We start from the raw sequence: 14,389 nt of genomic DNA on the forward strand, positions 1-14,389 counted from the left end.
AACCTAAAAATGACTTAAAATCTGCAGCCACCCCAAGCACTGAGAGTAGAAAGATGGTATGTGTGCAAGCGACAAAATAGCTAATGGAAGATTAGGCTGCAGACCTGACTTCTGTATTTCATTCTAGAAAGCATTATTAAAACATTTTTATCTCTTTGTCAGCATGACTCTCATGTTGGAAACCTAGTTGGTGTGAAAGCTTTGTCTCACATCATGAATTTCAGCAATTGGTATGTGTCTGGGACACAGAAACATTTATAAAAGATTATTAGAAGGATGTTTTAGTTTAAAAAAGAGAGGAGTGAACACTCCCAGAGCAAGACCCAACTTGAAAAATGAGAAATACCCTTAAAAATGAGAGATTCAAAGACACCAGTACTGCATCTGTTTTTATGGATCTTTGGAAGCTCTCCTAATAAACAGATTATTGTTTAGCAAATTTCAAACAGTGGATGGATAAGTAAACTCCTTTGATAATGACCATGGAGAAGTGATCATTGGCACTAAGAAATGTATGGCCTAATGTAAAGGAAAGACAGAACTAACTGTTTCTGGATGTGAAAGAAAAAAAACCAGTAGCTGAGAAATGGGAATCATAATGGTGGTGAGTAGAGAAAGGTGATAAGCACATTGGCAAGAGTAATACTGGAACAACATAGTAAAATCAAAAAAAGGAATACCAGTATCTCGGTATTGATGCAGCAACCCTTGTTAACATATCATTACAGAGAATATAAGATGGATATCCTCAACATCATTGGCACAGCAATGAGAGCCTCATTCTCTGGGGAAGCAATTATTTGTGTCTTTGTCTTTTAAGACCAAACATAACTACAAAGTCTTAGTAGAAGACGTTAAAATGTGTGACAGCAACATTTCTGACCTATTCCCATAGCAAATCATGAATGTCTGGTTTCACACAGACCGTACTGCTTTTGTCTCTCAGCATACCTTTTGCTCCACAAGTGACACAGGGCCCGTACTGCCTTCTGAACCAGCTCAGGTGGAGGTCAGGAACCTCTACAAAGATCCTGTTAAATTTGTGCCACGTTCCCTTAAAAAACTAACTGAAGTGCCAATGCCAGGGACCTGCTATTTTATGAACCTAAACTCACAAATGCAGGCTTTGTTTTCTGCTGTGAGTGAAGAGAGATGACCAGCTTTGAATGTTGACTTTTATGCGTTGTTTTCATTATCATCCAAGTCCCTAACCTAAATTAGGATCCCAGCCTAGGCACTTCAGTAAGGTGCCTGCTGCTACACACTATGGTTTTTGGCTTCATTAATGTGTGTGAAAGCACCCATGTGATTAAATGCCAATGAAACACAGGTTCCTAATTCATTAAACTTGGGTATTTATGTCGTTTAATGTTATCCACTGAAAATCAGGCATTTTGCCTAATTAACTGTCTAGACTTCCCCTGTAACAGAAAAAAGAGAGCACCCTACTTGGATGGGATGAATCATTCCCTGGAGGGTAACTATGACTACAGGCAAGTGCAGATGACTAGCTTAGATGACATACCTAACTTTTTGCACAGTTAAGAAAGTGATATGAATCCTGTCCTTTGACACTTTATAAAACTCCAACCTTTGTCTAAAGGAATGAGAATTTTTTTCCTTGAATATAAGTGTTCAAAAACTTGAAAATAGTTGCTTCTAAACTCCTGAGAGCTGGATTAAATATAAAAACACTAAAACTTTTGTTATGAGGCTTACTGCATAAGCATACAGTATTATCATGATTTATTTTTTTCAGTGTATGTCAGAAGATAATCTTATGTCTTTCTTATAAATAATAGCATTTAGGTGCATAATATTTTTTACTCTTGGGAGATTTATTTACATGGATTAAAATGTGAATCCAATTGCTCTGAGTTAGCAATGAAAAGTAATAATTGCAAAATCAACAAATGATTACACATGAATTTAGGATCAAAAGTACAAATTGTGCTTCTTCTCTCTGGCTTAGAGACAAACAAAGCTGAATACTATAGGAATCACAGTAAGAAACTTTAATGTTTGCTCTGGGGATGTAAGTTTGAATTGTTTGGCATATAAATACTGCTTTAGTTAATAAAAATTCCAAATCTATAAGCAAATAAGTATATATAAGTTTTCAAAAATCAACAGGATACTGTGGTGATCAGTCATGCAACAATAAAAAAATATTTTATTCTACTTTATATAAATATTTGATTTGAAACTTCTATTCAAATGTACTTTAGAGAAAAATGTAGACGGACTCAGCACTATCTCTTTAGAGACTGACTTGCTTTGTCTTGACTAAAATTAACCAAAATTCCACTTAAGTATTCTTGCATAAAAGGGAAGTAGTGTCAAATTCATATTTAGAATACGTGTGCCAGAATTATCTTTACCAAAGTTCAGACATCAGATACTCTCTCTTTAGATAGTAGGCTGCTGAAAGTCTTTTTATAAATCAGGGATTTTTTAATTTGAGTAGTGAAGAAGGAAAAGTAACTTTGTAGTGATAACAAAAAAAGATTAATTGCTATGTTTCCCTGACAATGAGAACAGAAAAAATAGAAAAGATAAGAGGGATTAACACATAAATATTTATTAGGTTTTTAAAATTATTTTCAAAGATGTCTATACTGTGGTATATTCTGGACAATTAGGTGGCAGTAGATTCCAGTAGACTTCCACATTGCCTCCATCACCATCACCACCACCACTACCACCACCAAAAACCTCTAAGCATTATAGAATGAGACTCCATGATAGCTCTGCCATTTTTGACAGCACTCAGATCCTAATTTACTTTATTCTACTGCAATTGCTCCATCTTATGAGATAGATTGCCTAATGGATTCCTTCTATTTCTTTTATGCTTTTGCCGTAAAAGCTCTGCAAAGACCTCTAAAGTTTGCTTAACTGCCTCTTTTTTCCAAAGCTTCTAAGCATTTCAAAATGTGACTCTGAACCACTGGCATCAAATTGAAGTGTTCAGACATTAAACACTCTTGAAAACAAGAATCTATCTCAGCAGACAAAAGCAGAAAAGAATCTGTGTATGTATAAAATGATCTATAGGTACATATACATATATATATATATCTCAAAGCACTTGCTGCTTTGATATGGATTTAAGAGAAAATAAATATGATATGTATTTTATGGTGTGAAGCAGAATTGGAGGGAATCTGTACATTTGACAAGTACCCTCATTGGTGAGTGTGTGAATTGAATCAAATTAGAAGAAAAATGTCCCTGCTGCATACTGTTGTTTACTCCTCCAAGAATTTCTGTTGCCAGGTAGTAAGGAATGGGGAAAATATTTTTAGTAATGGATGCCATCTGTACTAATGTTGTGAGTGAGCACTAGAGAGCACATGTGTGATATGACAGAAATCTCATCTTCCTTAAGGGATTTTCTCTTTCAAGCAGAAAACTACACTTGTGTGAGATTTCAACAATTTAAGAGTGGATGTATGTTCCTGATTGATTCAAGAGGTCTAAGACCTAAACCTGACTTTTTTTGATTCTTCATCATATTGGGAATTTGTGTATGAACCAGGCGATGTCAGCTTTGATTTTCCAGTAGGAAAAAAGGGACACAATAATCTTGTCTGACACAAACTCTAAGATAAGCCCTCTGAAGTTAGTGAGGTAAGCTGGGTTTGTTATCACAAGCATAAGGTAAACAAAGAAAAATTTATATTTTATATTGTTAGAATTATATACAGATATAAAAATACATATATTTTATGGTGGAATTCCAGGAAATAGGATTACAGAGGTAAGATTTCATGATCAAGGAAGTCAGACCATAGCTTATTCTCAGAGATGCTTGAGATGCTTGTTCTTTCCCTTGTGGAATTATAAAACAGTTAAATGACCATGCACATGGTTTTAGCCACCAACGAGTTCATCTTTAAGAATATTTTCTGAAATCCAGTTCAGATTCTGAAACACTAAGGGTGTAAGAATAAGTGCACTAGGTTAGCTCAAAGGTCCATCTGTCCAGTACCCTTTTTTCTGTCAAGGACCAGCCAAAGGGTTCTGAGATATAAGAACAGATAAAAAACAGACTAGTTTTATTTCCTCTCTGCTTTCCCAGGAAAAGTGGGATACACACTTGAGAAGCAATGCTATAAAGGTTTCATTGTCATAAGCCACAGATTATGCTGCAGGTGAAGGAAAGATTGTTCATACAGTGAGGGTGGCTTGGGGCTGGCTTCAAATTTTCCTGTAGCTGCCCTAGAAAAAAAAAAAGTATGTCTCTCAAAATTGCCCTCCAAAAGTATCTGCTACTCTTCAGTGACTAGAGAAGGAAATCCACATGAATATTTCAAACTGCACATACAATGTTATAATATATTGGTGAAGTGAGGTGAATTCTACCCAGATGTTCAAACTTTCATAAAAGTTTAAGGAACTTCACTGGCTGCAAAATCTGTTAAAGGAGCAGGTACTAAAACTGTAAACTCAGAATAGAGTAGTCAACAAGGCAAACATGAGTTTCTCCATATAGAATGAATCTATGGGAAACCTGAAGGTTTATAAAATTCTGATAGGAAACAAAAACCCATAAAAATAAAGGCTTATAAGCAGAGAGCATAAAACTAGACAAGAATAATACATATACAGGCTTTTATATTTATAATAAAACTTAAAGAACCCTCTAGTTGCATTAGAATTTCTGTTATTAAAACCCTACAATGTTGACCCAAAACACATCTCAGGAACTTGGTAGAAGTAACAGGCAGCAGAATCCTACAGAAACAGACTATGCAGAACAGGCAATGTATTATCCAGGTGGAGAGAATGTGACACCAGTGAAAAACTGGTGCTATGTGTTACAGAAATTCTTCAATCAATGCAGTGAATAAGGTAAATGCATACAAAACCAGCACAGGACCCACATGCATTGAAACTGTGTCTCAAACTGGAAGAAATATTCTGCACATGTGTAAATTAGGATTATAAAGTAATTTTGAAATGCAAAATAGTATTTAAAGCAAAAGACAAGCAGTAATAACACTGGGAAGCCTTTATTTACCCTCATGTGTGTTTAGGGAAGGGAAGAAGAAAGACATTAACTTTTTACGCATAAGTGACTCCTTGCTGACTTATATAGCCAGAGAACAACTAAGTGAAGAAGTATCTCATGGTTTAGTACTGGGCAAGATCCATTATATGGCATAAATACCAAAAAGCTTTTCTGTAATAGTGATTAAAAATGGTGTATATTCAGATCTTACTTAACAAGTAGAAGGTCAAATCTATCTATTACACTGAATTTAAATGAAAAAATTACTTAAAATCATAAAGCTTTTGAAAAGAAATTTAAAGGAATGGACAAATGACAGAATCTGGGAAGGGGAGGTGTATGGAGTAGCTTTAAATATCCTGTTTTATTAGCAGAGATACCCTGTTTTATCTACCAGCTACAGAAAAAACTCCAAGAAGATCAACAAGACCAGCAATGTAAAAATGAGTGCAAAGAAGACTTAAAAGTAAATGGATATGTTTCAGAAAAGAAAGCCATCTGCTAAGCAAAGGATAGATAAAACAAAACCCCAACATGAATTTTAGAGCTTTTTTGGTATAAAAATAATGGCATATCATTAAAGACCTTGAGGGAATAGTTTCTAAAGAAATCAACTCTAATAAGACAGCTTTTAAGAAGACAAGGAAAGCAGAAAGTCTAAAAGAGCAACAGACTATTAATTAAGTGTGTTCTAAAAAATAAAACCAAAGCAAGAAATTACAATAAAGGGTGTTGGCCACAGACAGGGTCAAAGAAGGCCCTAAACTCTGCCAAAGACTGATCTACAAAAATGCCAGGAGAAAAGTTTTTGGAAGATAACTGACACAATTTGTTACTCCCTAACACCTGACAGCACTCTCTCAAGACTTCTAAAGGATCTCAGAGATAGCAAGGCTGACATACAGCAGTGGTAGATAATTTATAACCTAAATAAGCTCTGGAGTGAGAGGAAAGGAAAGTGGTAAATGTGACTAACTTTAAAAGAGGGATTCAGAGTAGAGCATGAGAGGTGAGAACCTAATCAGTCTGACTTGATATCTAGGCAAATTGATAAAAATATGTAGCAGTGGAATCAGTAAATATGTGGAAAATATTACGGGAAAAGTTAAAAGAGCTGCTGCAAGAGAAAGTCATGCTTCAAAATCTGTTAAGGGTGGTGAATTTCTAAAAAGGAAGTCAACGCTTTATCACAAAAGGCAGAAGACATCAAAGAAATCCTCTCAGTTTCTTTTTTAACTTTGCAACCAGAGTTTAGGGAGAGTGTGAAGAAGACAGGCATAGATGAAGGAAGTCAGGATTGTAGTTTTGTAGTTGATAGATTTCTTGTGCCTAAGCTTGATATCATCTGTATAACTGATGAACTGAAGGCTCGAGGGAAGGGCCTCATGGCAAGACGAGCAGGATCAGTGTCATACTTGGAGACTCAGCAGTGTTAGGGTCAGCCTGGGTCACTGCAGAGGGTCAAATTTATTGCACAGCTAGATGGTGACTATGAGCTACAGCACAAACACTTTTCACTTGAGTATGATGGCAGACATAGAGAAGAGGATGAGATGTGGCAGAGGTTGGGAGATGCATTGCAAATAATTAGAGCTATAAGGATAGAGAAAATGATTTTCTTCTTAAACCAGCTGAATGGTGTCTTAGAAAAGCAGATTCAATTCGTATGTGTTCCTGTGCTGCTAAGTAAATCACTTAAATTAATCTTTCCCAAGCTTTATGTTTGTTCTCCATACTTATGAGGGGTACCATAAAAAACAGAAAGAAGATTAATAGTTTTGTCTTCATAGTAAAGCCTGAATACTGTGCAATAAATAATGCACAGGATCACATACTGTACAATAAATGGACTAGTGGCTTGTTAAAATGAGCTCTATTTACTCTTTGCACTGAGGCAGACTTTTGGAATTAACATTATGTAATGGGGTAATTAAAAACTGAATAATGATGTATATCCTTAAATAAATTTGTACTGGCATATTTAATTCTAAAGGTTTACTTTCTCTTAAATAAATTATATTATAATCTTAGAATCTCCTAGGCTTTTAATGCATATTTGCTTTTATTTATTCATATTTAAGTACATTTACTGAAACAACATGAATACCAAGTGTTTACATACTATTTTACATTCTAGAGTACATTGCAAACATTAACTAATTAGTCCTTTGCCAATAATCTGAAAGCTAAGTAATAACATTTTTCTTATCAAGTTCCAGAAAAGAAATTAAGTCATAACTAAGAAGAACACAGGTCAAAAGGGATTATTAGGCAGGTGTGATTTCTGCCACAGATATATTCTCCTTCCTTCCTAGAAAATCATTCAGTGTTTCATCATCTGAAAATGCCCTGGGGCTTGAGATTTACAGCCCGTAAATGCAGGGAAAAACATACATCCCAAAGGATGGAGAGCATTACAATTTCATAATTTTCAACCAATGAATATCTTTTACATTAACAGCTTGCATTATTTGACTTCTCTCTTAGAATGCCACTCATCTTTTAATTATAGATGTCAAAAATTTTTCTGTGCAGCAATACAGATTTTTTTAAAAATAGAAATGGTCTTGATTAGAACATCACAATTACCTTACAATCCTGCTTATTCTTAAAGTCCATTTTTAAACTGAAAATTCAAAATACCATTCAATTAAGAAAACTCTTTCTTGCTTTATCTTCTCAGATAAGACAAGCAATATTTCAGCACAGCAGAGCACAGTCACCGTCAGCACTGAATCTGTGATACCATCATATTTACCCCTCAGGAAACCTTTTCTGTTCTAGACACTTGAGCAGCTGTACATTCATTCCAGTAACCTCATATCACTGAGCTCCAGGAACTGACGCCTTGCCTGTTTTCACCTTAGGCATTTTTTAAATATTCAACACTTTGTACAACATCCATTGGTTTGCATAAAATACCAGAAGGGAATGCATTCAGCAGAACTGAGTAATACTCTATGAGGAGCCACTCAAGAAAACTTTTCAAAAACATAAGTACAAATGAACCAGCATCAGCCACCTTAGACATTTTTATGCATCAGAATGGTGTATGATATGCATTATAATGCATGTAGAACCCATATACCATTATGGCATTCAACCCAGCTGGTATTTCCAATGGCAGAGTGCTGTGCTCTGGTTAGATGTCTTCTTGGGTCGGAGTGGGATGGTAGCCAAAAGGTCTGGTGGCTGGGGCAGAACTTTTGTTTGGCCCAGAACCACTCTGATGTAGTTATACTGCTACAGTCTCAAAGCTACGAAGTTGAGAGATCTTAAAAAAATTATATTTACGTCTTGCATTTAAGTGTTCTCTGTTGCGATTACAGAGACAGAATTCCTGCCAGGCAAATAAAATTTCAGACTGAAATGTGGCAAGCATTGCTAGTGGTGGTCTCTCATTATTGCTTTTTGTTCACCACTTCCAAAGCCGGCGGCTAAAGCACAAAGCCATGCTGCTGCCATTTAATAGGCAAAGGTGTGGACTTTTAAAGTGGTTTATGAATCAAAGATGTTTCACACAAAAGCCACTGGATTTCACATCTCAAGCTCTTCACTTCGGAAAATTGATTTGTGCTCCTAACTCACGCAGACAATATGAAAAATTTCCTGTAAGATTATCAGTATGATATGACATTGCTTACCACGCATCTGAGCCATTTTCATTTCAGATCATTTTACCTCTTGAGACTGGTAAAGAGAAAAATGAATGCCTTTGATTTGGCCTACTCAGTTTGCATACTCATGACTGACCCACCATCCCAAAATCATCTGTAATACCTCTCACTTATGTAAACTTGTGAACTGAAATCCAGTATTTGCGTTTCACTGTCACAGAAAATACTTCTCCTTTTAACTTATTTCAGGTTTACAATACATATGGATATTTAATACTGCGACAGCAAAAGTAGCATTGATTTCTGCATTGAATTCTCTAAAGAAAAAATAAAAGTATAAAATATTGTCATGTAGAACTTCAGCATAAAATATCTCAGTTTTCTGGGTGATTATTTTTCAAGAATTGAATGAACATAATTCGATGGCAATTGCTAATGCACATGAAAGATGAACAAAAGCTGTTAAAATGATGGCCATAAGACAAATATTACAGGAGAATGTCCCATGTGTTAGCCCATGCTATTTTATGCATGAAATAGGGAAATGTTGATGACTTTGCTTCTCTTTGTACAGATTAGAGCACAACTATATATTTATTTAAAAACTGTAGATACCTTCTGGTGGTTTGTGCACAAGGGCAGAAAGGCCAATCTGAATTCTCTATTTACATTTGTTTTATGTGATTGACATTTGGGGTTTCAGGTATGAGAGAATGTCTTCTTGGTCCCCAAATGAAGAGAATCAATCAAGCAAGTTAACTCTTCCAAGCATCTTTAGCCTTCCCCTAATACATTGACCAGAGTGTGCTGTACTGCTTCCTAACTGTGGACTCTCTTCCCATTACCCTTCCCTGGAGCTGTGCCATGCTCATAAAGCATGGGCAGGGATATTTTTCACTAGGTTATAAGCAAAAACATGGCCTAGCTGTGATTTTATTTTTTTTTAATTACAAGAGTATCTAAATTAAATTTGATTGAATACTAAGCCAAATTTCTACATCTCTTTTACAATATCTTAATTTTTCCTTAAGGTTGGTGGGATAGTACACTATCTAAGAAAATACTGCTATTCACTTCCACATGTAATGTTTTGTTCATTGTGATGAAAATGTTTCCCAGCTTTTGCCACACAAAATACCAGTAAAGTAAAATGCCTTATTGAAACTAATTTAAAGCACAATAAAAATATATTCTTACTTGTTTAAGTTTCTTTAGATCTTCATCAAGTTCCAAGTTGTCCAAAATAACAGCAACAAACAAGCTGAGTAGAATCTACAAAACAATTGTAACTGATTTGTTAAAGGTTATCTTTTTTTTCTAAAGAAGTATTATTCAATAACATGGAAAAATGACAGCCCTGCTGATGTAAATGGGATTCTTGCCTTTGACATCTATTGAACTAATACCATTTGCTACTATATATCTGCTAGCCCATTTGCAAGTAGTGAACTGTTTTTCATCTTACCATACAATTATTATGAGTTTAAAATTGCTAAATTCTAGGTTTTATGACCAATGAATTATATATGTTTAACAATATACCCATTAAAATGTACTTTGTATGAAGAGAAAATTAAATAATCAGAAATAGTAACAACAAACAACAACAATAACAACAACAATGACAATAACATCAACAATAATAAAAGAAATGCAAAGCAAAATCCTAAAACATCTTGTAAAGCTAAGGTGGTTCTCAATTAAGGTGTGACTTTTTAGTCACCTGACAGTCATTTACTTTATCACCTTCCTTTATGCTCAGAGTGCCTCTGTGAAAAGTAGCTAACTCCACTCTGGATGAAAAGTAAGCTGGTTCATTATTTGCATGCATCACATGTACAGGAAACTCCTGGCACAGAAGAGGAAAATCAAGTGTCTCAATTTACTTAATGTTAAATGTTGTTAAGATATATTTCTAGGAGGAAAAATCCCAGGGAGAAAAAAGTGTGCATCACTATCAGACTATTACATTTCCCTTGCATACAGATGCTGACCAGAGGGCAAAGGAGCTGGAAATGTGATTGATATAGGTGAGAAGCAGACAGAATTAGGAGTATGGTAGGTGAGGGAGGATACCACTGTTCAGCATATATTATCAGACAACTTCTATCTAAGGCAGTAAATATATGTACACATGTATAAGTCAACAGCTGCCAGCAACTGCCAAGGTTTTAGTCTCTGAAGTTTGATGCTTCTACTGGCAAGTACCAATTTCAGATATATCAGAGGGGTACCAGAAGGTATCCTAACCCTTTTTTTAAAGAGTTACAGAACTACAATTTTTCTGTGGTCTTGGACCATTGAGCGACAGCCAGAGCAAACATATCCTTCCACCACTACTTGTAAATGAAGTGTAAGTTTGCCTGTCACACTGGAAATTTATTCCCTACCTATACAGAAGATGAAATTTAAGTGGCTTAATATACCAGACAAAGAGTTTGGAACTTAAACTGCATCTAAGTTGAGTGGATGTTATTCCAAGGCAGGATTTTCTTTTCTTCCATAATCTATAAAAGTACAGAAGACATAGGAAGGACTCTGGCCCATAAATTTAAAAAATGTCAGTGCTCAGAAAAAAAAAAAAAGTTCTTTTAACAAGAAGCTGGCTTTAGCTGGGATTAGAAAAATCCCAGGTAGCACCCTCCAGTACCCTGAACATCCCAGTGGCCATACTGACACAGATGGATCAACACTCACTGGGTAATCACTCCCTGGGCATCTCATGATTTAGACTGATGCTGCTGGAACAATGCTGAAACCAGGCTCAGCATCCCCCCAGCTGGATGAACATTGGAAGCAGCACTAGTCATCACTTTTGCTCTCTTTTTCTGTCTCTCTTTCTGTCTTTAATTCATCTATACCTCTTTAATGTCTCTTTTACCTTTCACCTTACTCCATTACCCAAAACCCACTGCCATGTGCTTATACAGTAGGTCACAGACTAACATACTAATTTCCATGCCAAGTGGAACTTTCTGATTGTTTGTGGACCCTTTGACTTTTGTCATACCTTTTGATCAACAAGTTATGAAAACTACTTTGATCCCTAGTTGCTAATGAAGAATTTTGCTATAATTCTGTTAGGGTTTTACAGTATGGTAGTTTGCTTATCTAAATATCCTGTTCATTATATGATACTCAGTACATGCTGCTCAAAGCATAACAGTTAAGGAAGTTCAGTTCCATGCAAAAAAGAAGTACAGCACTCATTAAATATATCATCCCTAACAGTCTTGCTGATTCATGCACTGATATGCATGTATCAAGGCAAGACTTTCATTAACTCCCTTTTTGCATTTTCCAACAAGAACCAAAGAAAACGTACCACAAAAGAAAACTTAAATGCAAACTTGTTATTTGTTTAACTTCCTCTGCCACCATCTCAACTAATTACAGTCCTTGTTTCCAAGAGAATGGGTCTTTTTTGGGCTTTAATTTTTCTTTGCCTTCTTATGTGAAACCGATTTATTTCTTTCCAAGTCTCTACAGTCTGCTATGCCAAATGCCTGCAATTACCATTCTCAATTCTAATTGTCCCCCCTTTTCTGGTTAGTGAAAGTAATTTTTTCATTTGACTTTATGCTTGCTATTCTCTGATGGCTGTTTATTCTTAGAATGCTTCCTTTTGGTTTTAGTAGCAGCCCAACCATTTTCATGCTCCCTTACCAGTTCCATGTTATTTTGTTTTAAATTTCTTTTGCCTACAGACAACTCTGTCCTACATAGTTTTCCCTTCCAAGGTCTAAGGAAGATATTAGTATTGAACCGAAAATTTCATAAATCCAGATAATTCTCCAAAGTTGTCTTTGTAGAGTTTTTATGTTAATGTAGAATTTGCATAGGTGCATGAGAACAAAAGTGTACCCTTATGGAGCAAAGCAAGGACTTTGTATTTAAATGCAAATTCCCTACAAAAGAACTGAGGATGGTGTACAGAAAAGTGACTTCACTCCTAGGAAAATCTGTGCTTTCAGTAAACAAAGAGAGAAGTCCCAGATGATTCTTTCAAATTAAGGAACATAAAACAGAATACTAAAATTGCTCTTACAGCTAAATTACTTCTCAATTAAGATGTGAAATTTTAGCAGAGAGGTCACTTGACACAATTTTACTTTATGGGCTTGCTTAATATTCATCTAAGAAGTAAAAATGAATTACTGATTAGAAAATATTCTTGATGAAGAATCAAAAAAACAATAAGATTCTCTTACCAGTAACTGCTTTCAAATCTATGAACAAAAACTCACTTTCTTTTTGCTTTATAACCTCAATTCCCAAGTCTAACTGATTACTCCTGCATGAAAAGTTGCATTTTCTGATCCTTGTGAGCAAATTACATGTCCTATATATCTTCTGATACCTACATTTGTTTGGTAATACTCTGATGTGATTAAGCAGCTCTAAGAGCAAGAAATGCACTTTATTGCCATTTATAAAGTGGTCAAGTTTTCAATCCATATGAAGGAACCCATTGCACCCACAACTGTAGTCCTACTATTCAGTCTTTAGAAGTGAAATGGGATATAATGTAAAGTAAAAGAAGTAAATAGAAGCTGGTGGAGATTGCAGAAATACAGTTAGTACCTTTTGTAAGTGGACATCTGAGCAAAGAAAGAAAATGGAAAATAAGTGAAAATAACACTAATTGAATGGAAAATAAAAAATGAGCATAGTAGGAGTGAATTAAGGGTGCATAAAATGATTATTTTCCTGATTGTGGTATTTTATCTGTGTTATACTAAAATAAAGTAACAAGCCCTTATTGATAGAGGATAATCAAAGGGAGTTTTCCTTCCAATTTTTTCTATGAAAGAATGTAATAATCACACATGAAATACATACAGAAAAAAAAATTTGGTTTTTTGTTTTTTTATACAATCCACATTTCTGTTTGCATGCAGGAACTGCTGTATTAGTTCTTATCATTTATTGCTTGATACACTAGATACAATACATTTTCCATGCATTGATTTTGTATCAGGCAACAGGACAGTAGGGATGACTAGTTAAGGGTTTATATCGTAAGGTTTTACACTTCTCACTTTAATTGCTGTTGCCAAGAGAATGCAGTGAAAGCTGAGGGGACTGGTTCTACATGACAAATAAAATCACTTAGCTCTGAAATCATTAGAGCTGTGAAGGTACAAGGCAGATAACAATTATATTGTTAGTCTGGCAGTGTGACTTGGATCTAAGAAGAACAACACCTCACACCAGAACAAAGGCCACCACCTTGTGTCACAAGGCTGAAGGGTAAATTTATTCTACCACATCCATGAACTAAAAGCTGCCTATGCCAAAAATGAGCATCACAATTAGTTTTAACTAGCTGAGAATAATTAGTATAAGAGCTATGAGAGCAATTCAAAATGAAATTAAGCACAACACATTTGCGAGTGAAAACTTACCAGAGTAGCAAAAAGATGATATAGTATAAAATAAATAGCAACTACTGGTGCCCACATATGTCCTACAGCATTCAGTGTCTGATCCATGACATCCACCCATCCTTCCTGTGTGAGAATCTGAAACATTGACATGAATGCCTGCAAGAAATAGAATTGCAAACATATTAATGAATTATACTAATATGGTTTTATTGACACATTCCTAAAACTGATTTAACAGAGATGCATACCTCTTTTGGTTTTCTTTTTTAAACCTTAGAAATGTGTTTAACTTTTAAAGCCAAGTAGAAGGCTACTCGTGAGCTAAAGGAGAAATAAATAGCTTGATTTTGACAGAACTGTAACCT

At 35.2% G+C, this 14,389-nt stretch overlaps 1 protein-coding gene across 3 annotated transcripts in view; it reads right to left on the bottom strand.

Moving 5' to 3' along the window:
• NALCN (sodium leak channel, non-selective) overlaps positions 1 to 14,389 on the bottom strand; it is a 222,706-nt gene that overhangs the window by 74,036 nt on the left and 134,281 nt on the right. For all 3 annotated transcript variants that reach the window (XM_059493793.1, XM_059493794.1, XM_059493792.1), the window contains 2 exons: positions 14,043 to 14,180; positions 9,832 to 9,906 (listed from right to left, as the gene is read on the bottom strand). In XM_059493793.1, coding sequence (XP_059349776.1) covers positions 9,832 to 9,906; positions 14,043 to 14,180 — 213 coding nt within the window. The remainder of the gene's footprint in view (positions 1 to 9,831; positions 9,907 to 14,042; positions 14,181 to 14,389) is intronic.

This window comes from Ammospiza nelsoni, chromosome 2, assembly GCF_027579445.1.
Source record: "Ammospiza nelsoni isolate bAmmNel1 chromosome 2, bAmmNel1.pri, whole genome shotgun sequence".
NCBI lineage: Eukaryota > Metazoa > Chordata > Aves > Passeriformes > Passerellidae > Ammospiza > Ammospiza nelsoni.